Source organism: Ictalurus punctatus, chromosome 10 (genome assembly GCF_001660625.3).
Source record: "Ictalurus punctatus breed USDA103 chromosome 10, Coco_2.0, whole genome shotgun sequence".
Lineage (NCBI taxonomy): Eukaryota > Metazoa > Chordata > Actinopteri > Siluriformes > Ictaluridae > Ictalurus > Ictalurus punctatus.
This window is the reverse complement of record NC_030425.2, coordinates 26,659,527-26,682,995: the sequence shown is the minus strand read 5'-3', so window position 1 is coordinate 26,682,995 and position 23,469 is coordinate 26,659,527. Positions and strand designations below refer to the sequence as shown.

Genomic DNA, 23,469 nt, shown 5'->3' with positions numbered 1-23,469 from the left:
CTTTATATCTGTTTCTCTCTCCTTTCTCTCAGACTGTCTCTCTTTCTCCTATCTCAGACTGTCTTTCTCGCTCTTTCTCCTTTCTCTCAGACTCTCTCCTTTCTCTCTCTCTATCTGTTTCTCTGTCTTTCTCTCTCTTTCTCCTTTCTCACAGACTGTCTGTCTCTCTCTTTCTCCTTTCTCTCAGACTGTCTGTCTCTCTCTTTCTCCTATCTCTCTCTTTCTCTCTCTTTTATATCTGTTTCTCTCTCTCCTTTCTCTCAGACTGTCTGTCTCTCTCTTTCTCCTTTCTCTCAGACTGTCTGTCTCTCTCTTTCTCCTTTCTTTCAGACTCTGTCTTTCTCCTTTCTCTGAGACTGTCTGTCTCTTTCTAACTGTCTTTCTGTCTCTTTCTTTTCCTCTCTCCATCCACTCTGTCTCTGTTTCCCCTATCTCTCTTTCTCTCTGTATTTTCCACCCCCCCCCCCCCCCCCTTCTCTCTCTCTCTCACGCTCTCCATCTTTCCATCTCTCTGTCTTGTTCTGATTAAATCGGCTCCACATGCTCTGGCTCTCTCTGGCTGCTAGCCTGCTCTGTTTGGGCGAAACAGAACCGCATGTTCTTGTAGGTTAGTTCTCAATTCTTCCAGATGACACAAAGCATATCCGACTAGAGAGGTTAAAAAACAGAATTCCATACGGGCGTTATGTCCTCACTGAACAAATAACTGTTTGGCACTTTGGAAAGTATCTATACCTTTTCCATCAGTGACTCGTTTAGCACCCATGGTTCCAGCTGGATGTGTTTTGGTTCTTGCTGAAAACTATTCGCTCAGATGAACATGTAATATGGAAGAACAATAGAATGAAAACAGTGAGAACAGCCTGGTTTGTTGGTACTGTTTGTGTGGCACACAAACAACGTTTTACAGCAAATGTGGCGTGAACGGACAGAAATACTTTTGTTTTCGTTTGGATTTGATAAAATCTTAAAATGTTCTAGGTTTAAATTTTGCTATGGTGTAAATATTGTTGAAACGTCAACATTGATCATGTTAATTTTTTTTACCCAGTCGGACAAATGATCCGTGTTAATTCGAGCCATTCTCTCACAAGTACCGTTTGTTCCTGTTTGTTCTAGTTCTGTTTGATTGTTCGTGAGTGGGAACTGTAACTCCTGCTCGTCACTCCCTTTCGTTCCTCGTGCAGGTGGTGTCTTTGGCGCAGCTGCTCAGTGACCCGTTCTACCGGACGTTGGAGGGCTTCCAGGTCCTGGTGGAGAAGGAATGGCTGTCGTTCGGACACAAGTTCAGCCAGCGCAGTAACCTGACCCCCAGCAGCCAGGGCAGTGGCTTCACACCCATCTTCCTGCAGTTCCTCGACTGCGTGCACCAGGCAAGTGCCTAGGCGTGGCGTGGGAGCAAATGGATAAATCGTGAAATGACCGCTATGGTTCTGCGTCGCCGTACAGCGTCGCCTCGTCCTGGTTGTCCTTAAGCAGCGTGCGAAGCCTAGCATTTCAGTCATGTGATTTTTCTGTTGCAGGCGCCGTATTTGGGACAGAATTTCCGGCTTTGCTGCATGAATATAGCTAGAGGCGTTGAACGCTACCCGCGGTCGGTCCTCAAAATGGCCGCATATGCAGCACATATACAGATATCTATATATGGAACCATGGAACGCAAGGTCATTTGGACCGATCCCCTTTGCAGAGAAAGCATTTTTCATTCACAGCTTTCAACCTCCCCAAAATACAGCTATTTCCTTCTGGCCGTCTTCTGTCGTCATCGCTTTTATATCAGCGCTTAGTTCAGGGGGTTCGAGCTCACTCAATTCCAGCCAGTGTGGTTTAAACAGAGAGTGAGATCTGGCGATCTTTAATATGCAGGACAAGCTTAAAGACTCCTCTCACTCCCAGCTGGGACCTCAGCACCACTCCCAACCTCTTGCTTCATCCACGCTGTTTCCCAGCGAGGGTGACGAAACCGAGGCTCGGATGCCCAAAGTGACCTGCGCAGAGAAGTATGGCAGAAAGCGTCTGAAAATAGAACTGCCTCATCTTACAAGCAGCTGTTGTTTTTGCCAACAAACACAGATGGCCCCAAATGTGAGAACTAGAGCGGAGTTGGTCCCAGCTGACAATTGGATGGCGGCCCTCGTCGTTGTCCGTCTTACTGCAATTTCCCATTTGTCCCTTCATCTAGATGATTTAACATCTAAGGCTTCTCCCTCTGAGCTCAGCCTCTTGTCTGTAACGATTATCTTATGGGATTATGCTAACATGTCTGTATGATTAGCCGTTATTGGCTATATGGCGCTAATCCACTGGGCTGACCCCTCTCGTTCCAGGTCCATAACCAGTACCCGTTGGAATTCGAGTTCAATCAGTACTATCTGAAGTTCCTGGCGTACCACTACGTCTCCAATCGCTTCAAGAACTTCCTCTTGGACTCGGACTACGAGCGCCTCGAGCACGGTTCGTATGAGTGGACGATGGGGATTTAAACAATATAATTACTACATTATAGTAATCTGCCATGTCGTGTCAGGTTATTCACATTTATCTTTATAACATGGGACTGAGGAAACACGAGTCATATTAAATAGAGTTATAATGAAATGGAATAAGACAGTAATAATTCAGCAAATAAAGAGTAAAGCCTGTGTGTGAAATAATCCCTACTCCCTGTTCTTTTCAAACTGGAAAGTGGATTTATTTATTTATTTGTTTTTGTTTGTTTGTTTATTTATTTATTTAAAAGGAGTCTCCCATGTCAGACCCTCGTCATAGTTTTCTTTCATGGGAAGTCTTCAAGAAAGGAAAAAAAATTATATATATATAAAAACTATAAACGAATAAAAAGCGTCATTTAAAAAAAATAAATAACAATATATCATTCCTAGCAAGCCACTGAGGTATGAGATGTTTTATCTCACTATTTTTGATTATCTGTCGATTATTATTATTAATTTTTTTTCCCCAAATATTGTTTTATAACTCAGTCATAATAGGAATATTCTCCATTATACTTTCAGACAAATCTACAAAACACGCTAATCGTGCCTTATTCAGCAAAAGGGGTGAGGATCAGTCTGATTAATGCTGAATCGTGAAATTTAAGTAAGGAATAATCGACGATGGGCCGTTGAATTAGTAGAAAAATTATCCGATACATGTCAGGCGTGCATTATTTTCTAATAATTCGACAGACAGTCTGTTATTCCGCTTATACCACGGTTCCCACGCCTCAAGACGTTGTTCAGATGTTTTTATTTCGAGACTTTTGTCAGGTTTTTGTCCTTAAAACTCTTGTGTGTGTGGAACTAATTTATTACGCATCCCATCTCAAGCCTCCTGCTAATTCCAAAAAGTCATTATAGAGCAAGTAACGGAGGCCTGAACCACTGATATGCAGTTATTAGAGAGAAAGAGAGAGAGAGAGAGTTCACAGGGGTTTTTTTTTTCGTTTCATGCTGATGATATAAAAATAGAACAAATACTTAAATAAATAAATAATCGATAAGCCTACATGTTCACAGGGTTTTCAGTTTTTTATTACTGCAGAAAAAAAACAATGAATAAATAAATATTGGTACTCGTTCTGTCTCATTACTGCAATCATTCGTACTCTCTCTCCCTCTCTCTCTCTCTCTCTCTCTCTCTCTCTCTCTCTCTCTCTCTCTCTTTCCAGTAACTGCATATGAATGGCCAAGCCTCCGCTTCACCTCGTGGCCGCATTACTGCGTGTTATTTTTCTAGTAATTCAACAGCCCGTCGTCAATTATCCCATACGTATTTCTGGAAAATCGAAATTTTCTGCCATTTTGTTTGTTGTTAGATGTGTGTGTGCTTTTCCGTTAGTTCAGTTCACTCGGCGAAGTGATCTGGAGCTGTAATGGGGTCAAGGCCTGACTGGATGGAACTACTTTAGCCGTGGCGTTTACGGAGAAATAATTGCACACCTCCGAGCGTGTGTCAGCCAGTCAGAATCGAGAATTCAACAGCGCTGGGGTTATAATACTAGCCCAATCTCACGTGTGAAACCAGCCAGAGTGAGGAATCTGTTTCTATGGTAACTAACTAACTAAATAAAACCCGAGAAAACCTTTGTGAAACGACGACGAGCATCGAGCTCAAATCGAGTCGCGTTAATTCCAACTTCAGACTGAGTTTGCATCACCGCGTCTGTACCTCATTTCAGTCGCACGTCTGAAAACGACTCGGGATTTAAATGGAATGTTCCAGACGCTCAATTTAAAAGAAGGCGTGAACAATTGTAATGGTGTTCATGAATATAATGGAGAATATCCAGTGATTTTGTTTGTTTGTTTGTTTTTTTTACACACCATGAAAGATAGCGTCCCTCTGGCAGCCACGAAATACCCATAATGCACTGCATAGCGGAAGGATAAGCAAACCGGTGTTGTGTAAAGTACGAATTCGTTACTTCAATCCCCTTAATAGTGATTATGGAATATCTTGATTTTCCAGTGTCGTGAATAGAGAGTACGAGTAGTAGTCCATACTGAACACGAAATTAGCTACACTATAAAGCCCTGACTCATTCCGTCGGGTCCGTTAGTATTTGGACATTGACCCAATTTTTTGTAATTTTTCCTCCGTACACCACCACCACGGGTTTGAAACGAAGCAATCAAGATGCGATCGAAGTGTAGACGTTCAGCATTAATTAAACCCCTTGAACAAAAATAGTTCCGAATTTTACAGCCATGTTTTTTTTTTTTTTTTTCCATAGTCCCTCCATTTTCACAGGGTCAAAAGTATTCGGACACTTCACTCGTAAGCGGTTTCATGGCCAGGCTGTGGCCCGTTTCCTCATTATTTCCTGACTGATTAATTCAACAAAAGGCCTAGAGTTGGTTCCAAGTGTTGAATTTGCATTTGGTACTGTCACTGTTCGTGGAAACTCTCGGCATGCGGTCCAAAGAGGTGTCGATGCACCTCTTGAAGGAGGCCACCATGAGACTGGAAAAAAAACTAAAACGAACCTATCTGAGAGATCGCAGAAGCTAGGATTTTTCTCAGTACGCAAATTCCGATGAGGAGAATTATTTGGATTCATTCTTCCATGGTCTGTAGAAAATGTACATAGACCCTATAACGTTGGACTTATGGGACACCTTGTAGTACTGGTATAAATATAATCTAGCAGGAAAGCAAATAATAAATTCCAGTTAAAACCTGAATTTTGTTGGTAAGTTGTTCCACGTCTTTGCTGCATAAAAACAAAAGGCTGCTTCGTCATTTGATACCAGTCTGTGTGGCACTCAGAATGTGCCAGAGTAGCACGTGCCTGTAATGAAGCACTTACCACACTTGTTTTTATCTGGATCCCTGATCCCTTATCTCTCATCGTGATCTGTGACCTGCTTGTGTTACGCTTGACAGCTTTTCTAACAAGCAGCCCATTGTTGTTGTTGTTGTTTTTTTCTCTAACTCTCACTATAAAGGCACATTGTTTGAGGATAAAGGAGACAAGCAGGCCAAGAGAGGGATCTGTATCTGGGAGTGCATAAACCGAATGCACCGCAGAAGTCCGATCTTCTTCAACTACCTGTACAGCCCTTCAGAGGCAGAGGTAAGGGTGGGAGGAAATAGGATATTGGATTTGGGTGTGTTTGTGTTCACACAGACAGGCTGGCACACGTGGGTCCTTCAGCCTTCCAGGCTTTTACCCCAGTAAACTTCATCTAGACGAGGTCGTCTCCACTATCGTCTCCAAACATTTCGATCTGCCATCCCAGATTACAGTCATGATTAATAGCTCTGCACTCTTGCATATAAAAACATGTCTGTATTTGACCTTTGAAAATAGTCAGCCTTCTTTGTTTTGCTTCAGCTGAAAACAAGAGCTGTGGATGAAGTAACTATAGAAGGGAGCCGCTACAGAAGGACTTAAGAAGGCTTCCTGAATATCAGGCTTTTTACTGTTCTCAGTCTCTACCTGCTAGTGGACCGCGGTGGTACTGCAGTTGGGGGAGGGGGGTTTACATTGTTTTTTAACCTTAAAATGAAGCCCTACAGGAAGCGGCTGCAGAGCTTGCCTCATGGTTCGGTCACAGCAGCGTTCCTAAGATCAAGTGCAGGTACGGTACCTCCTTACCGGTGGGGTGGGTGGGTGGGGGGGGTGAGGTTGGGGGTCAAGCAAGAAAACAAACATGGAGGACAAAGTGCCGATGAAAAATTAGTCTTGTTAATGAATTAGTCTGAGGAAATTTGTGACATGTTCCAATGTAATTAAAGATAACAACATGGTCCATTTTTGGGATACCAGTCCCAAACAGCTCCTGTTCTCCTGAGTTTCTGCCTCCAAAACTTCAGCGAAGACAGCCTCATCATATTTTGACCGTTCGCTGTCCTGATCCAATTTCAGTATCCTGCAGTTTATTTCTGAATCTCACTGTGAGCTAGTTGGCAAAACAAACATACAGCATCCCTAATGAAAACAACACGTCTGTTGACTCGTGAATTAAAAAAAGAAGCATCTCCATGCTCCGTGTCTGGTTCGGATCAGTTTTGTGTTATGATGTGAATTTGGCAGAGACTCTGTCCTGCTCTGATAAGACACAGCCTTTAGCACTTGGTTGGATCTCTTTTTGAATCTGTTTTGTTTTTCCACACTCACAAAACCACGGTCATGATTCATTAATGAACTATTTAATATGAATCCCTAGGATGTTAGTTGGAATGTTCAGTATTTGTGCAAAACTTCTTGTCGAACTAAACTAGCGGTCATCTATCTTCTGCCTGTTGATCAGCCGGTCTTAAAGCCGTCCATCTCCATACCCAACCTGACCAAATGGGAGTTCTACACGGCCGAGACCCTGTCCACCGGACCCTCATACGACTGGGGGATGCTGGCCGTTCCGACAGAGAGCTCAGAGGAGTTGGACACTATCGCCACCAGCAAGAGGAGGATCGTCTGGCCCTGCTACAGCAGCGTAGCCCGCGCCCAACCCGACGCCATCACTAAGCTCCTGGCTGTAAGTCGGGTTTAATCTGCTCATTCCTCATCACTGTTAGGATGAAGCACAGGCACGGAACGTTGTTGGACTGGATTTTAGCTGAGTGTTTGTATTTGCAGGATATTGAGAGATTGGAGGGAGAGCTTGGGCAGGTGCCCGACCGATGGCATGTTACTCTAGAGAAAGCGAGAGTCAGTGTACAGGACGACCTCAAACAAGAAGGCAATGTAAGAGCTTCAATATCTTCTATTTTATATATATATATATATATATATATATATATATATATATATATATATATATATATATATATATATATATATAATATTTCCATATTTTGTTAACTTTTACTAAGCTGTAACACTTAGCTCGTACAATAAGGATGCACTGAAATTTAACAGAATTTTTTTTTGCCAGAAAGGATCAATAATGCCACATGAAAGAGTAATTCTTTTTTTTTTTTCTTTTTTTTTCCCCAAGATTAAATCCATTATATAAAAATTACAGACGGCACGATGCCACCGTTTCTTTTCTGATACCAACACCGAAACCTTGAGCATTAGCCGATATCTATACCGAAAGGATATTTAAAAGATAAAACAAATGCAAAACTAAGCTTGAAAATGCTATTTTTAAAGAAAGATAATTAATTCATTCTTTTATTTCTGCAATTTCTGATCCACTATTTATTTATTTTATTTATTGTTTTTGCTGGTCTCGTCCCGTAACCGATCCTGGGTAACGGTTCTGTAATAAAAATCTTAACGCTTTTTCGTAAAGAGAATCTGAAATCTCAAGACGCTATTTCACACACCTTTTTCACACAGTTGTGAATGTGGGTGTGAATTTGCATGAACCTGATTGGTTTTGGTGTTTTATCGTTAACTTTTAGGAATGAAGCGTAACTCGAAAGCCTGGAAATTAAGCATTAAAAATTCCCAAGTTGTTATTTTTATTTGAATGAACTACAACTACACTGTTAACATCACTAACTAGCAAGACTGGGATCTATGACTTACTCATGAATATGCAAATTTGGAAACGTCCACATCTATTCCTGCTATCCTATCGTCACTAATATTTGCTAACATGGCTCACGTTTCAGTATCCGAAGCTCGATTTAAGTCGTTCTGAATCACTGATTGATTTATTTACCAGCAGCCAAAAACTGTCAAGCAGTCACCGTTTCATTTTTAGCATTGTTTTGTCAAGCAGTGGTGGCTTGGCGGTTAAGGCTCTGGGTTACTGATCAGAAGGTCGGGGGTTCAAGCCCTAGTACTGCCAAGCTGCCACTGTTGGGCCCTTGAGCAAGGCCCTTAACCCTCTCTGCTTCAGGGGTGCTGTATCATGGCTGACCCTGCACTCTGACCCCAGCTTCCTGACATGCTGAAGAAAACAATTTCACTGTGCATATGTATATGTGATCAATAAAGACTCATTATCATTATTATCATTATCATTAATTCTCTATCCTGTGTCTGCTTTTAGCTACGAAAACAGTCCGTGTCCGTCTCGGGCTTGATCCCTACCTCTAACCTGCAGGCGTATCAGCGCCACTCCATGCTGCACCTCCCGGACAACGGCCTGGGCGAGGACAGCAGCCCCACGACAGCCAACGGCATGAGTCGCCGAGCCGCAACGCTCTATAATCAGTTTACACCCAAGAACGACGAGAACAGGTAATGTCAAAACGTCCCTTTCCTCTCGCTCTCATCCCGATTTAATCTTCTCATTACACTGTTCTTGGACATTTATTTATTTATTTATCTATCTGCCTATCTATTTATTTATTTATTTATTTGCACGGCCTTGTTCTCGCAGGTCATTTGAAGGTGTCCTGTATAAAAGAGGTGCCTTACTTAAAGCCTGGAAGCGTCGATGGTTCGTTCTGGACATAACAAAACATCAGGTGTGTTAAGTTATCTTCCGTGTCGTTCAGTGTGTGGGGTTTTAAAAAAAATTTTTTTTTAGTTACCGCCACTTGTTTGCACAGCTGAGGTATTACGATACGGATGAAGACGTCAGCTCCCGCGGCCACATCGACCTGGCTGAGGTGGAGTCGGTCGTAATCGCCACCCCGACCATAGGTGCTCCCAAATACATCAGTGAGAAGGCCTTCTTCGACGTGAGTAGTGGTATATCTCGCTCTGCATGTGATATACCTGTGCAAGATATAAATATAATCATAAAAAGCCTCAAGTAAAGCACGGTAATGAAACTAAAATTCAGATCATTCACGCTGTTTATGAACCATAAAACGTTGAGAAGCATAACCCTCAAGATAAAAAAGAGAATCCAAGAAGTATGTTTTTATACGTATAGATTTATATATGGAGTATTTATTATTCATTCATTATCCTCATGCAAATCTACACGAGTAGCAACTTTATCACTGAGTCATTCTTTAAACATTTGGCATCTTTGACTTTTATTCTGGTATTGTCACATGATTTCGAGGAGCTCTGGACATCCTGGTGTGGAGTGTGTAAAAAAAAATATATATATCACACATTAAGTTATATAATATTAATTAATATTAATATCATTGGCATATGTATAATCATGCGTGATGTATATCTTTTTTTTAATTGGATTTTCATCTACATGCCATTGTATTAGTTTCTAGCGAATAATCGCAGTTAAAAAGCTTTCCCGACCCCTAACTGTCTCTCCAGCTGAAGACGACTAAGAGGGTGTACAACTTCTGCGCGGAGAACGCTCAGAGCGCGCAGCAGTGGATGGATAAGATCCAGAGCTGCATCTCGGACGCCTGAAGCCCCGACGACTCGGACCCTCCACCTTCATCACTGCCGTCTCCTTCCCTGCACGGAGACTCACTGTGCGTTAGTAGGAGCATAGCGAAGCCCTCAGTGCCTGTCGAAGAGCAGAGTGAGATACCAGAGGACCACGCTCTCACTGAATCACTACAAAGTGTGCACTCAGGCTGCAGACTCACTGCCACACTAATCCTCCACCAAACTGTGCTTATGCGCATTACACGGGTCTGTTTCACCGCCCGAACACTCCCGAGTTCCTCATCAGTCTTACCGAGCAGTCGCGCTAAAACACTCGCACATACTCTACAAGTCGAGTCGATGCGTGAGTATATTAGGAAAGAAATATAATTGCTGCTTAAGATGAGAAAGGAGCGCCAAACAAAAAGGCATAATTTTCAAAGATGCACAATTATAACAAGGCAGTTTGTTTGCACTTACTTCTTTGATATGCACTCCTTAAATATATGAGAATTTTCTAACATAAAAAGCATCCATCTTTATACATGCATACACTACACACAAAAAACAAACAAACAAACAAAAAAAAAACTTTGCACACTAAAACATAAATATCGATTTTTTTCTATTTAAGTCGTTGATGTTTTATGTGATTTTTTTTTTTTTTTTTTAATACATGAATGTGTCTCCATACATAACAGGTCAGTTTTTGTGATGTAAATTATTATTATTTTTTTTATGTTTAAAAGATTAACTCGGGTATGTTCACGGATGTTGCGTCGATGGGTTTTTTCTTCTTCCTTTTTTTTTTTTGTAAATATCCGTCATTTTTATACTGTGGTGAAAATGCTCTGGCTTACATTATTCTAACATTTAACTGACATGAAACCACCATACACTTGTTGTTTTTTTTACATTCATATTTGACATACTGACCAAGAAAAGTGCTTCCTCTCCGTCATTATAAGTCGTCCTGTTTGACATGAAGGGAAGTCCTCTCCGTGTGTGCTCTGAATCTGTCGAACACTACGCAGTTTGCTTTGTGATTTTGAACATTACCAAGAAAGCAAACCGAAGAATACTCGCTCGGACTTGACAGCTGTCTGTCCCCGTATTCGAAAAAAAAAACAACAAAAAAACGACGTCACTAAGCTCATGTACTACGTTTTGCGATGCCACTAACGTTTCTATTCGGCTATTTTCTTTTCTTTTCTTTCTTTTTCTTTTTTTTTAAAAATAATTTGAAATAAATCAAGATTACTTGAATGTAATTCATAACTCGATGAAAATGTACTTGTGGCTCGTAATGTCATTAATGTTATTGACTTGTAACTGAGTTTTACATTTCTCGCTTGCAGTCCAGGTAAACTCTTCAAGTTGGACCAATTTCCAAATGGCTTCCTGTTCACTACTATATATGCTCACTACATAGGGCAGGTAAGGCTGTCGCAGTGCACTACGTACGCAGTAGAACACCGTTTTCGATTAAGTCACCTAAGTGCACCTATTATGGTTTTCCAGATATGACCTTTCATGTAGTGTGTTATAGAGCTGTCTGTGAATGTAAAAACGTCTGCAAAGTTTCAAAAAAAACAAAGCGCACGACGAAAGGACTCCCAAAAGAAGGAATCGATTCTGAACAGCTGAAACGAGTCGTTAGCGATTCCAGACTTTACTTCCTGTACTAACCTATGTAGGTTTGTAACAAAAAGCCCCGCCTCTGGACTTCATCGGCTGCTCGCTGACAGACATAATAGATAGACTGATCACAACAGACTGGGACATCTGACCAATCAGAGCAGAGTATGCTCTCTGAAAGGAGGAGCTTAGAATGAATCCTTTAGAACGGATCATTTAACGAGTCGTTTGTGACACCGGGGGGGTAACGCTGAAGTTTAAATTATGAGCACGATAAAGTGTTTTTTGATCTCGGATGCATGTAAATCTATTGTATGAGACCTTTAAAACAAAATTCGTACATGTTGCAAAACCATCATAGGTGCGCTTTAAGTTTCCATCCATTTTTAAGACGGTCTGATAACGTTTGTGCTCGACATTTTTCATATTTTCGGCTTTATCCGGGTCGCCTACTGCCTTTAAAACAAGCTCGCTGTGCCTCTTGCTGAGAGGGAGACGAACTTTCAGTGCGCTACGTTCAAATTTTTTGATGACTATGAAATCTTTGCGTATTTGACCAGTTGTGCCTGTCATCACTAATCCCTACTGTACACCTTGCAGAGAAACTCCTCCTACTTTCATGAGTAGCATTACAGTATGTGATGGTGTTAAGTGGGGTGTTTGGGGGGGGGGCATGGCCTCGACCAAGTGTGTGCATAGTTCTCAGAGTTCTAGGTTTAGATTAGTAACTGTACCGTGTCTTACAGTCCATCCATAAGTCACTGTTTCCTAGACGCAATAATAATTAACCCACTGGACCGAATGCCTGCCATGTTCAAGTTAAGATCATTTCCATTATATCCGTGAGTTCCATTAGGAGAGACAGATTGGCCACTTGAATCCTGTGAGCTGTATTTTCACTGTAAACTTCCTCCATAATTCCTGAACAAAGCAGTTTGGTTATGTGCTTGTGCGTGTGTGTGTGTTTTCTTTTTTTTTTAAATATTAATGTATTAGGTTGCTTTGGTACAGTAAACATTCCACAAGGGACGTGTCAAATGAGCTACCTGTTAGAAATAAAACTTATCCCTAAACACCCCCCCGTAATGATTATGCCTGACCTCCAGTGGGTTCGCCCACCCTGCATACTGCCTTGACATATTACAACTCTAACCAGCCTTTATTTCTCGCCGAACATCCTCGTATAAAAGAGTTCCATCGACAAGGATTATTTACAGCTGAGTGCAAGGGTTCGTTTTCCCGTCGGACAAAATAAATGGTAACGGAAGCGGTGGAATCTCATTGGTTAAGACGTTGGACTAGCGATCGCAATGTCGCGAGTTCAAATACCAGCACCGCCAAGCTGCCGCTGTCTTTAACCCTCAACTGCTCAGTTGTATAAATGATATAAACGGAAGTCGCTCCGGATGAAAAGGCGTCTGCGAAATGCCGTAAATGTAAAGTTTCTCGTACAGGTCGTTATTATATCGCCTCCACAACAGGGTTTTTCCACTGATTTTCATTCTTAGTCCATGACCTAGTGAACCAGTATCAGGATATATTTATTAACAGAGACGTAAAAGCACTTCTGCACATTCAGTCGCTCTGGATAAGAGTGTCTCCCAAATGCCGTAAACGTAAACGTAAATTACAACAGGTTTAATTTATTGTAACAGGACGTTTTACGTTTCACATATATTCCATTATTAGCACAAATAAACTATTTAACCAGACAGGTTTAGACAAAAAAGACAAAATATCCGTTCATATGCTTGCGTTCACCTTTCTGAACGTGACTTAAACGCTCCATTCCGATTGGTCAGATGGTGTCCGTTCATTTTCCGTTGATTTGCAGCTGGCACTGCGGTCTGTTAAAGAAACCGCAAGCTTACATTAATGAGCTCGGTCTAATGTGTTATCGTTTCTGTAGTAACGACTTACACGGGGATTCAAAACGTGTACGTTTTCTCTGAGGAGACGTTCATTTAGCGATTTTATAAAGAGTCTCTCGTGTCAGTGCTTTGCAACAGAGGTAAAACTTTATCTTTTTAATGTTATTATTATTACAGGAAAGTCGTTTGCGGTTTCTCTGTAATATGAAAAGCTGCGGGGGAGTTTTTTTTGTTGTTGTTGTTTTGTATTATTAACTTCAAGAGAGTAAAAATGAGAGTCTGGTGAAGGAACGTCTGTTTATGGCGGCTCTAATGTCGAAATTAATGATAGGAACTTAAACGTCACTATGAATGGATCCGTCATTCTTTAATAAAAATTTGTTCTTGTTGGCAAATCGCTGTGGTATAAGAGGCATTTTTGGCAGACGCGCTTATCCAGAGCGACTTACGTTTATCTCATTTATACATCTGAGCAGTTGATGGTTAAGGGCCTTGCTCGAGGGCCCCACCAGTGGTAGCTTGGCAGTGCTGGGGCTTGAACTTCTGACCTTCTGATCAGTAACCCAGAGCCTTTAGACACTGAGCCACCAGTCTCCAACTAACTCCAACCTCTTTCAGGTTCTCTGGATCTTCTCTGGAGTAATGTTGTTAAGTCAAGTTACATTTCTTTTTTACATCCCAAACACTACAAACTTCCAGCTGTCTATTTGAAGAGCAGTCAGATGTTCCATAGATCTGCCTCCCAAGTCATCCCAAGGCTTTTGTTTTTTTTTTTTCCCCCTCACAGGATATTATTGTGATATTAGATATCGCATGGAGATGTTTTTCTGGACTTCGCTCTGTCTGACAGTTCATGAACAAATCTTTCCTTTGTTCGAGCACCACTCTCGCTAAGCCTAATTAGAGGTAAGAAGACACTTGCTGGAACGGAACTTTTCCTATGACTGTCCTGATCCAAGCCTTCTTGTTTTGCAGTGATAAATGAGCAGACATCGTGGCACGAGAGTCATTTAGCTGGGTGCACATGATGCGCCTGCATGCGAGATGCTCACGCTCAATGGCACCTGAGAAAACGGAAAGCTATTTAACAATGTGTTCATGTTTATGCTGTACATTTATCTGTACTTTCCTACGTTTTCGCCGTTCATGTGTCAAGCTAGATCTGGATTTATGAACATCAAAACATGTGAGGTACACGCCAAGGTTAAAATTTCAACACTTTTAACAGTAGATATCACCACAAAACGGCTTTACAGGAAGTGATGTAGATTCCTAATGAACAAGCCGGAGAGGAAAAAACCCGGAGAGGAACCCGTCCACTTCAGGCAGACTCTGGATCGTGTGACTATACATCATTACAGTATACAGTAATATAGAGACAAAACAAACAGTACACAATGCATTGAAAGGATTCAAAATGAGCAGATTGTGAATGAAGGCCTTTCTACACTTGGCCTACATACTTCGGTCGGACGGATTGAAGCGAAACCCAGACCAACATTTTAAAGAGGACCGAGAATCTGTCCTCTCGACCTCTCCTGAGATCTTGAAAACAGCTTTCAGACCAAATGTATCGAACTCTTGGGGGGACAAACGGCCCAGGTTCCAGGAAAAATAACCCAGTTGAGCGTTAGGACAGGCTTTATGATTACAGTACCAGTTCCTATGAACAAATCTTATCCAAAGCTATGGGAAATAAGTCACAACTGCAGAAAGCTTCAGACGACCAAGGAGGAGGCCAGTGGTGGCTCAGTGGTTGAAGGCTCTGGGTTACTGATCAGAAAGTCAGTAGTTCAAGCCCCAGCACTGCCAAGTTACCACTGTTGGGCCCTTGAGCAAGGCCCTTAACCCTCAATTGCTCAGTTGTATAAATGAGATACATGTAAGTCGCTCTGGATAAGGGCGTCTGCCAAATATTACCAAAGTGGTTTAGGCATGACGAGAACAATGTTTGTTCCCACTGGTCTGTTTCGTAGCATTCATCTCTGACTGAAGCTCTGCGCTGATTATTATTACACCACAAAGAGTGTGTGGAAGGTGACCTCCTTCGGGAAGGACCCCTCTCACCCATCCTACAACTGCTTTAAGCCCCTTCCATCTGGGAAGAGGCTAGGAATTATTCAAGCCAGAAAGTCCAGACTCTGGAACAGTTTCTTCCAGCAAGCAGTCAGACTTCTTAACAGCCATGTCTAACTGTGAACACCCCAATCCATCTTTTATCCATTGCTATGTGATGTGCTAAAAATGACAATAAATCTGACTTTGATTATTAGCCACCAAGAAGCCAATCAGAGTGCTATACTGCAAGTATCCTTGGGAATGGACCATAAAGCCAAGCCTACTTATTTACAATGATGGCTGATAGGAGGACAAATGGTTCTAGTGGTCCTGCAGCCATTTTGAGCTTGGCTCACGGCACTAAGGACATTCCTGCGAACTCTTCTTCGTGTCAGCTGGCTCATACTTTCAGCAGGTGTGGCCCCAGTTCAACATCTGGGCTGGAGCTTAATCGTAACTCTCACTGCTCTCCAAATATAGCTGTGGCTGGAAGAGGGAGATTAGGCAACAGCGGCAAGAAGAGAGGGATGCAGCGGAAGAGCGAGTCCCACTGCAACCATCGGAATGAGACAAATGTGTTGTTCTGGAAGAGGCCTATCAATCTGTTGGACATGCACTCAATGGCTGAAGTCATAATGGCCTGAGAGACACTTTCGAGTTTATCTAACAGACAGCCTGAAACTAATCGGCACATGAGCTCACCAGACAAAAAAAGATGATGAATCATGGCAATCCATTCAGTAATCTAGAAAGATCGCGATACAAAAATCATACTGGATTATCTTATCTATGAAGAGGCTTCCATAAAGGAAAAAAAAATCCCAACAAAATATAACCGATCGTTATCTGTTCTCATAATTCTGACTTTTTGGCCAGTCAGAGGAATGTTTGGGTGCACGTAGGGGGGAACTGAGATGCTTCACATGGTTGCACGATGAAGCAAGACGGAGCAGATGTTAATGTGTGAAGCAGTGGAAGATTCTGACTGTTCTCATTCATACAGTATAACAAATTAACACAATGTGCACAGTGTGGCTTATACGAGCGTGACGAATGGTGACTAACACGCAACGCACATTCAGCCCGTGATATTCACGCTCAAAAACTTGCAGATTGATAATGGCATCCTATAAATTTGCATAAGAGCTTTTAGTAACGCATTAATAAGGCTGGTATTTGAGTGGCTACATGGCAATTACATAACCCCTGACATAAACCTATTTATAAATACAAGTGTCATTGCTTTTGCCAGTTTTATGTCAAGTTGCAGTGGCATTGTAATTTCTTCCCAAGCCTCTAAAGTGTTTTTACTATTTGTGCAATTTTATGAATATTTATCATTTCTAATGCCATGACTCTATATTGGATATGTAATATATAACTGTTATGCCCATTTTGTGCCTGCTGCATTAGTGCTTCCTTAGAAAAGAGAAAATAGACGTTCAGTTTTATTTGATTTGATTTTTTTCTTTTCTTTTTTTTTTTTTTTTTTACAAAGATTCAATGTCACATTTTTACTTTTAATTAAAAGGCCAATATTTATGGCATTTGTCAGATGCTTTTATCCAGAGTGATTTACATTTATCTCATTTATGCAACTGAGTAGTTAACGGTTAAGGGCCATGGTAAAGTGCCAGCTAGGTTGCCCTTCCATTGGAGAATACATGATGCAGTGCCCTATAGGCTGTCTAACATGGCAGTAAACATGATGAAGTGTCTTCTAGAGTGCTGCTATCTGCAAGAAAAAATTATGAAGGGCCTCTAAGGTGCTTTACATGCCAAAAAACATGATGAGCCTTCTAGGGTGTCTTACATGAAAGAAAACATGATGAAGTGACATCTAGAATGCTGCTATGTGCAAGAAACATGCTGTGGCATCTAAGGTGCATCACATGCCAGAAAACATGATGAAGTGCCCTCTAGAGTGCTGCTATGTGCAAGAAAACATGATGAAATGCCCTCTAGAGTGCTGCTATGTGCAAGAAAACATGATGAAATGCCCTCTAGAGTGCTGCTATGTGCAAGAAAACATGATGAAATGCCCTCTAGGGTGTTTCCCTACATCATGTGCTCTCTAGAATGCTGCAATGTGTGAGAAAACATAATGAAGTGTTCTCTAAAAAGCCTTACATGTCAAAAAAACATAATGAAGTGCCGTATAGGGTGTCTCACATGCCATAAAACATGAAGTGCCGTCTAGGGTGCTTTAAATGCTGAAAAAATGGCATGCCCTCTAGGGTGCCTTACATGCCAAAGAACATCATGAAGTGCCCTTTAGAGTACCCTTCCATTGGAGAATAAATGATGCAGTCCCCTATAGTGTGTCTCACATGCCAGAAAACATGATAAAGTGCCCTCTAGAGTGCTACTATGTGTGAGAAAACATCATGAAGTGCCCGCTAGGGTGCCTTGGGTGGCAAAAAAAAATTTGATGAAGTATTCTCTAGGGTGCCCTTCCATTGGATAATGCACGATGCAGTGCCCTATAGTGTGTCTCACATGGCAGAAAAACATGATGAAGTGCCCTCTAGAGTGCTACTATGTGAGAAAACATGATGAAGTGCCCTCTAGGGTGCCTTACATGCCGAAAAACATCATGATGTGTCTTCTAAGGTGCCTTTCTATGTGTGATATAATATGTGATAGAGTGCACTATAAGGTTCCTCCACGTGTGAGGAAACATGAAGTGCCCTAATGGGTGTCCTTTCTGTAGAGCCCAAGTGCATGTAAAGAGGTGCCCCTTTTATTTATTTCAACCCCTGCCCTTTAGCCTGTGTGCAGTCTGTAAATTATGATGTTTTTAAATTGGCTGTTTGAATGTTTCCTGCTGAGGATAGTAATTATTTTACTGTGTCATGTGGTTTTATGAACAAGTTCCCAAGCTTTCGGTTTATGTCCATCTAAACGTGGATTTATGAACACGAGATCCCAGATCCCTTCCAAGATAAGCATGTAGTGTAACAGAGTCACCCTTATTTCTTTCCAGTGGTTTACTCAAGAACAGAACAATGTTGGTTCTCACTGGTCTGTTTAGTGGCATTCATCTGTGACCAAAACCTTGCGTTATCTGTCAAATATCAGGAGGCCAGTCAGCGCATAATACTGTAAAGTCTCTTTGGAAAGGGATCAGAAAACATTCATCTGCCAAAGATTTATTCCTCAGCAAACACTGAAACAGGAATGTTCCCATTCCGAGAGAATCTCCTGGACAGGATTCAAGTCAACTTACAGTTTCACAGGTCGCAGGGGGCCACAGATGATATTTTCGCCTACGATTGGGATTCCATGGCTTGGACAATTCAGTCACAGGGATCAGACTTCCCCGGTGCACATGAAATGCCGGAACCGTGGGTGCAGAGACATTTTTCAACCAGTCCACTTCTTTATCGATTGTTCTGTGTTCATTTCTAAACTGGAAGTGAGAAGTTTAGAAAGAGAGCTTTCTAAACTACAGAAATTAATGAACCTTTTTTTGAAATAATTTAAAATGAAATAATAACGATAATAGTCGTGAAAAATAAGTGCAAATTGTTGGCTTTTATTTATTTTTATTTATTTTATTTATTTATTTTTTACATATTTGGACAAGCAAACATTTGATCCTTTTTGGAACAGTGCCTATTAATGAAGTTGATACACTCTATGAAATGACCATTTTCAAAAGTTAAATGAACCAAAAAAAAAAAAAAAACAGATCAGTCACATTGAAAAAGTAAGTACACCTCTATATTTATCACACCTTCAAAGCCATACAATTAGAATCGGCTGTTCAAGATCGAGTGCCAGTGATTAGAACCTGCTTAGGGAGTGCAGGAGGAACCCGTCTTATTTATACCCCTCTCATATCTAGTGTCTGGTCTTCCCTTTGCTATTGAGGTGTGTGGTGTCATCATGCCGAGATCTAAAGAGTTCTATAAGGCTTTCAGAAAACAGGCTGTGGGTGCCTATGAGTCTGGCAAGGGATTTAAAAAGATCTCCAAATGATCTGAAATACATGATTCGACTGTAAGGAAAATCATCTACAAATGGTGCAGATTTCAAACAGCGGCCAATTTGTCCATGCCCGGCATTTCCAGCAAATTCAGCCCGAGAGCAGATCATCAGATGCTAAAAGAAGTCTCCAAGAACCCCAAAATTTCATCACAGGATCTGCATGTAGGTCTTGCAACTGTTGGTGTCAAAGTGCGTGCTTCTACAATTAGAAAGAGATTGCACAGATGTGACCTGTATGGGAGGTGTGTCAGGAAAAAGCCTTTGCAAGACTACAGTTAGCCAATGAGCATAGGCAAAGACCAGGACGTTTGGAATAATGCGCTCTGGACAGACGAATCAAAGATAAGAGTTTTTGGCCACAGTAACAGCAGACCAGAGACAGCTTTTCAGGAGAAGCACCTCATACCGACTGTGAAGCACGGTGGTGGAAATGTTATGGTTTGGGGTTGCTTCACTGTCTCAGGGACTGGAGAGCTTGCATTCATTGATAAAACTATGAATCCTGCATCTTAAAACAGAGTGCTTGAAGATAATGTGAGGCCATCTGTCCGAAAGTTCAAGCTGAACCAAAAACACACCAGCAAGTCCAGCAAGGAACTGCTCAAAAAGAAGAAATGGATGGTTTGGAATGGCCTAAGCAAAGCCCGGATTTGAATCTCATTGAAATGTTTTGGGGGAGGATTTGAAACAGGCAGCACATGCAAGAAAACCCTCAAACATCTTACAACTGGAAGAATATTACAAGGAAGAGAGGTCAAAAATTCCAGCAACCCTGGTGGACAATTATGCAAAACTCCTACAAGATGTTATTTCTGCTAAAGCGGACAATACTAGCTTCTGAGGCCAAGGGTGTACTTACTTTTTCCACAGAAGAACATCACATCTAATGATATTTCTGTTGAATAAATGAATGAAAAAGCTTGTTCAAGTATATCAAGTGTATTAACAGGCACTGTTTCAAAGATGATCAAATGTTTGCTTGTCCAAAAATGTCCAAAAAAAAAAAAAAGCCAACAATTTCCATGGGGTGTACTTATTTTTTCACACGACTGTATATTTTCTTTTATTTATTTTAAGCATTTATTCTTTATGGGCAGGAATCAGGTAAGAAACAAAGGCATTTAATAACAGTTTCATCACAGTTCCAGTAATAGAAGTATGTGTACGTTCACAGTTTTTGCGTTGTCTAGTTACCAGGACGCGTCCAGGCATGTTCTCCATGTCATCTTCAGCTTTGCACCTCGTGATGAACTGTGTTTGCTCTGCTGTTGTGTGTTTGTTTAAACAATACCCACAGATTATCATTTCAGTGCAACAATCCTTCTCTGTCCAGGCGGGAAGGAGACGTAGCGGTGCTTCATGTGGGTGCCAGGAGCAGAAGTGATGCCATCACATGCGCCTGTTTTGATCCTCTCACATGCCAATCATGTCTCCTCTATGCTGCATGTGTTAACAGATTGCCGTGACATGTGGAGTCGTGTTTCTCATTAGCGGTGAAGTGGGTTTTTTTGCCTCGTATTGCGTTTTCAGTTTCGATCTCATTTCTGGAACTGCGGGTTCAGTCTGAGTTCGGACATCGTGATGTAGCGTGACAGATGAACGACGGGAAATATGTCAAAACTGAAAGCTTTTGTCATTCGGAGAAAAAAAAAAAGGGTGAAATTGATCTGCAACTTGCCTTTAATGATCAACGAATGCTTGATGTATGAGGTCCTGTTGGTTTTGTCATCGCTCTGTCTCAGGGCTGTTTGGTATTAGGACAGGTCATTAGTATGATAGGCTGGTATCTCGGCGGACTCATTGATTATCCTGATTCCAGGGTTTTACAAGCAACATTCCAATCATATGTTCAAATGTTCTCTTCTCCAACGTTCTCGGAGTGCATAGAGTCACGTCCCAGTTGCTGCTTTACAGCCTGTAACCACAACAAATCCATGCCAGCAGCCCATATAAATATAGCACCCAAATCCACGGCCAAGCTTAAGGGTGGAGAATGGATTTGGGACCCTGTTCCCTTAACAAGGGTCAGAAGCATGCATGCAGAAAGAGCTGTGGATGATCCAGCAGCTGGACGAGAGCACAGCTGGAACCACCTCAGCGCTGGCCAGCTATGAAGCGGGGAGACAGAGGTTTTTTCAGGGGAGACATGCCTTGAATGATCTTGGCATTTGATTCTGATGGCAGTGGTTTTACAATGTTTTACATCATTTTTATCAACTCGCTGAGGTAGCAGAAGGAAGGCATCTTAAGAGGACCCAAGCTTCAAAAGAGGAAAATTCATCCTCTTTTGGCTGAACCCAAGGGTGTGTCCCAAAACTCTAATTGATACATTCTTGATTCCTCGATCCTATGTCCCTCAGCCTGTGTCCTGTAAATCAATCAAAGTTGGCAATCTTTAAAGATCACACTTAAAAATCACAGAACCAGGATATAGGAGACTTCCAGATCAACACCGATTTATCAGCCATAATATTAAAACCACCTTCTAATATTGTGTAGGTCACCGTTGTGCGGCCAAAACAGCTCTGACCCGTCGAGGCATGGACTCCACAAGACCTCTGAAGGTGTGCTGTGGTACATTAACAGCAGATCCTTTAAGTCCTGTAAGTTGCGAGGTGGGGCCTCCATGGCTCGGACTTGTTTGACCAGGACATCCTGCAGATTCTTGATCGGAATTCTTGATCTTGAACTCTTTATGTTCCTCAAAGTGTTCCTGAACTGTTTTTGCAGTGTATTGTCCTGCTGAATGAGATCTCGAAGATTAGGGATAACAGTTTGGCTGGTTAGCCATCTAGGAGATGAGTGTGATGGTGTTTGACTGTGGTATTAGCATGAAAGTTGAATCTTTGGAAGATAAGTAGACTGCAGAGATGAGAATGTGAGAGAGCTGGACAGACTGAACGACTCAGTCGAAAGATATGAAATGTGTAAGACATCCATCCATCTTCTATACTGCTTATCCTTCCTTCAGGGTCACTGGGAAACCTGGAGACTATCCCAGGAAGCATCGGGCACAAGGCGGGGTACACCCTGGACAGGGTGCCAATCCATCGCAGGGCACAATCACATACACATTCACACACCCATTCATACACTACGGACACTTTGGACAATCAGCCTACCATGCATGTCTTTGGACTGGGGGAGGAAACCGGAGTATGCGGAGGAAACCCCGCAGCACGGGGAGAACATGCAAACTCCACACACACAGGGCCACGGTGGGAATCGAACCCCCGACCCTGAAGGTGTGAGGCGAACATGCTAACCACCGTGAGCCACCGTGCGCCCCTGTGTAAGATATTTAAACTTAGAAAATAGTCCACTCAGTATTTAATCGAATATCATGTTACTTATAAAGGTTAATATGCAAGTCGTTAAGAGTGGATTTTTCCTAAGGGTTGCCAGGATATGTGACAAACAAAAAATCCAGACCTCAAAACCTATAAATCATAGAAGTCTGAGCCCAAAAACTGTAAACCATTTTTAAAGTCCAGACTGTTTTTGCCAAAAGTAATATTTATAAAGTAACATCATGCCTTTATAATGAAGCAGGATGACTATTAAAACGTGCAACTTTCCTTAAATAGTTTTACCTACATCTTAAAATGGTCTCGTTTATTACGTTGCCTTCATTAAATTATAGCTATGAGAGAGAGAGAGCAAATTCACTGACACATTATATTTTTCATACAAGGATAAAGGCTCGTGTATGAGAGCACGCCTCTCCACATGGCTGCTCGTGCATGCTGGGATGTACTCAGTGTCTTCCTTAGATTGGATATAATGGAGGATAACTTTCCTAATTCATGTAAATCAGTTTCATTAAAAAAAAAAAAAAAAAAAAACAGCTCTGGTGAAAGATTCAGTTTAGCCTGACCGGCTACCAGCTGTCAAAACACATGCTGAGCTGGTCAAACTGGTAGACCATCTTTGCCAACTGGTAAGTTACTTTCCAGCTTCATTATTACTTGACTAAATTGATCAATCATTTAAAAAATAATAATAATAATTAATTGCTTTTATGTTAATACTTCCTTTAAAATAATTTGTCTATGATATGTACGTTTGTAGTGGTATTTCAGAAAATGTTTCCTTTCTACCAGCACTCACCAGCTGGAAAAGATGGTCTACCAGTTTGGCCAGTGTTTAGACAGCCAGTAGCTGGTCGGTTTAAACCAGGGGTGTCCAATCTTCTCCGGAAAGGGCCGG

General features: G+C 41.6%; 1 protein-coding gene across 4 annotated transcripts in view; it reads left to right on the top strand.

The window, feature by feature from the left end:
- The window catches only part of sbf2 (SET binding factor 2), a 124,156-nt gene extending 107,333 nt beyond the window's left edge, over positions 1-16,823 (top strand). For all 4 annotated transcript variants that reach the window (XM_047157933.2, XM_047157934.2, XM_017478116.3 and 1 more), the window contains 9 exons: positions 1,188-1,373; positions 2,328-2,454; positions 5,451-5,578; positions 6,759-6,983; positions 7,085-7,192; positions 8,454-8,644; positions 8,787-8,874; positions 8,959-9,090; positions 9,641-16,823. In XM_047157933.2, coding sequence (XP_047013889.1) covers positions 1,188-1,373; positions 2,328-2,454; positions 5,451-5,578; positions 6,759-6,983; positions 7,085-7,192; positions 8,454-8,644; positions 8,787-8,874; positions 8,959-9,090; positions 9,641-9,739 — 1,284 coding nt within the window. In that variant the 3' untranslated portion in view covers positions 9,740-16,823. The remainder of the gene's footprint in view (positions 1-1,187; positions 1,374-2,327; positions 2,455-5,450; positions 5,579-6,758; positions 6,984-7,084; positions 7,193-8,453; positions 8,645-8,786; positions 8,875-8,958; positions 9,091-9,640) is intronic.
- The last annotated feature ends 6,646 nt before the right edge of the window (positions 16,824-23,469 follow it).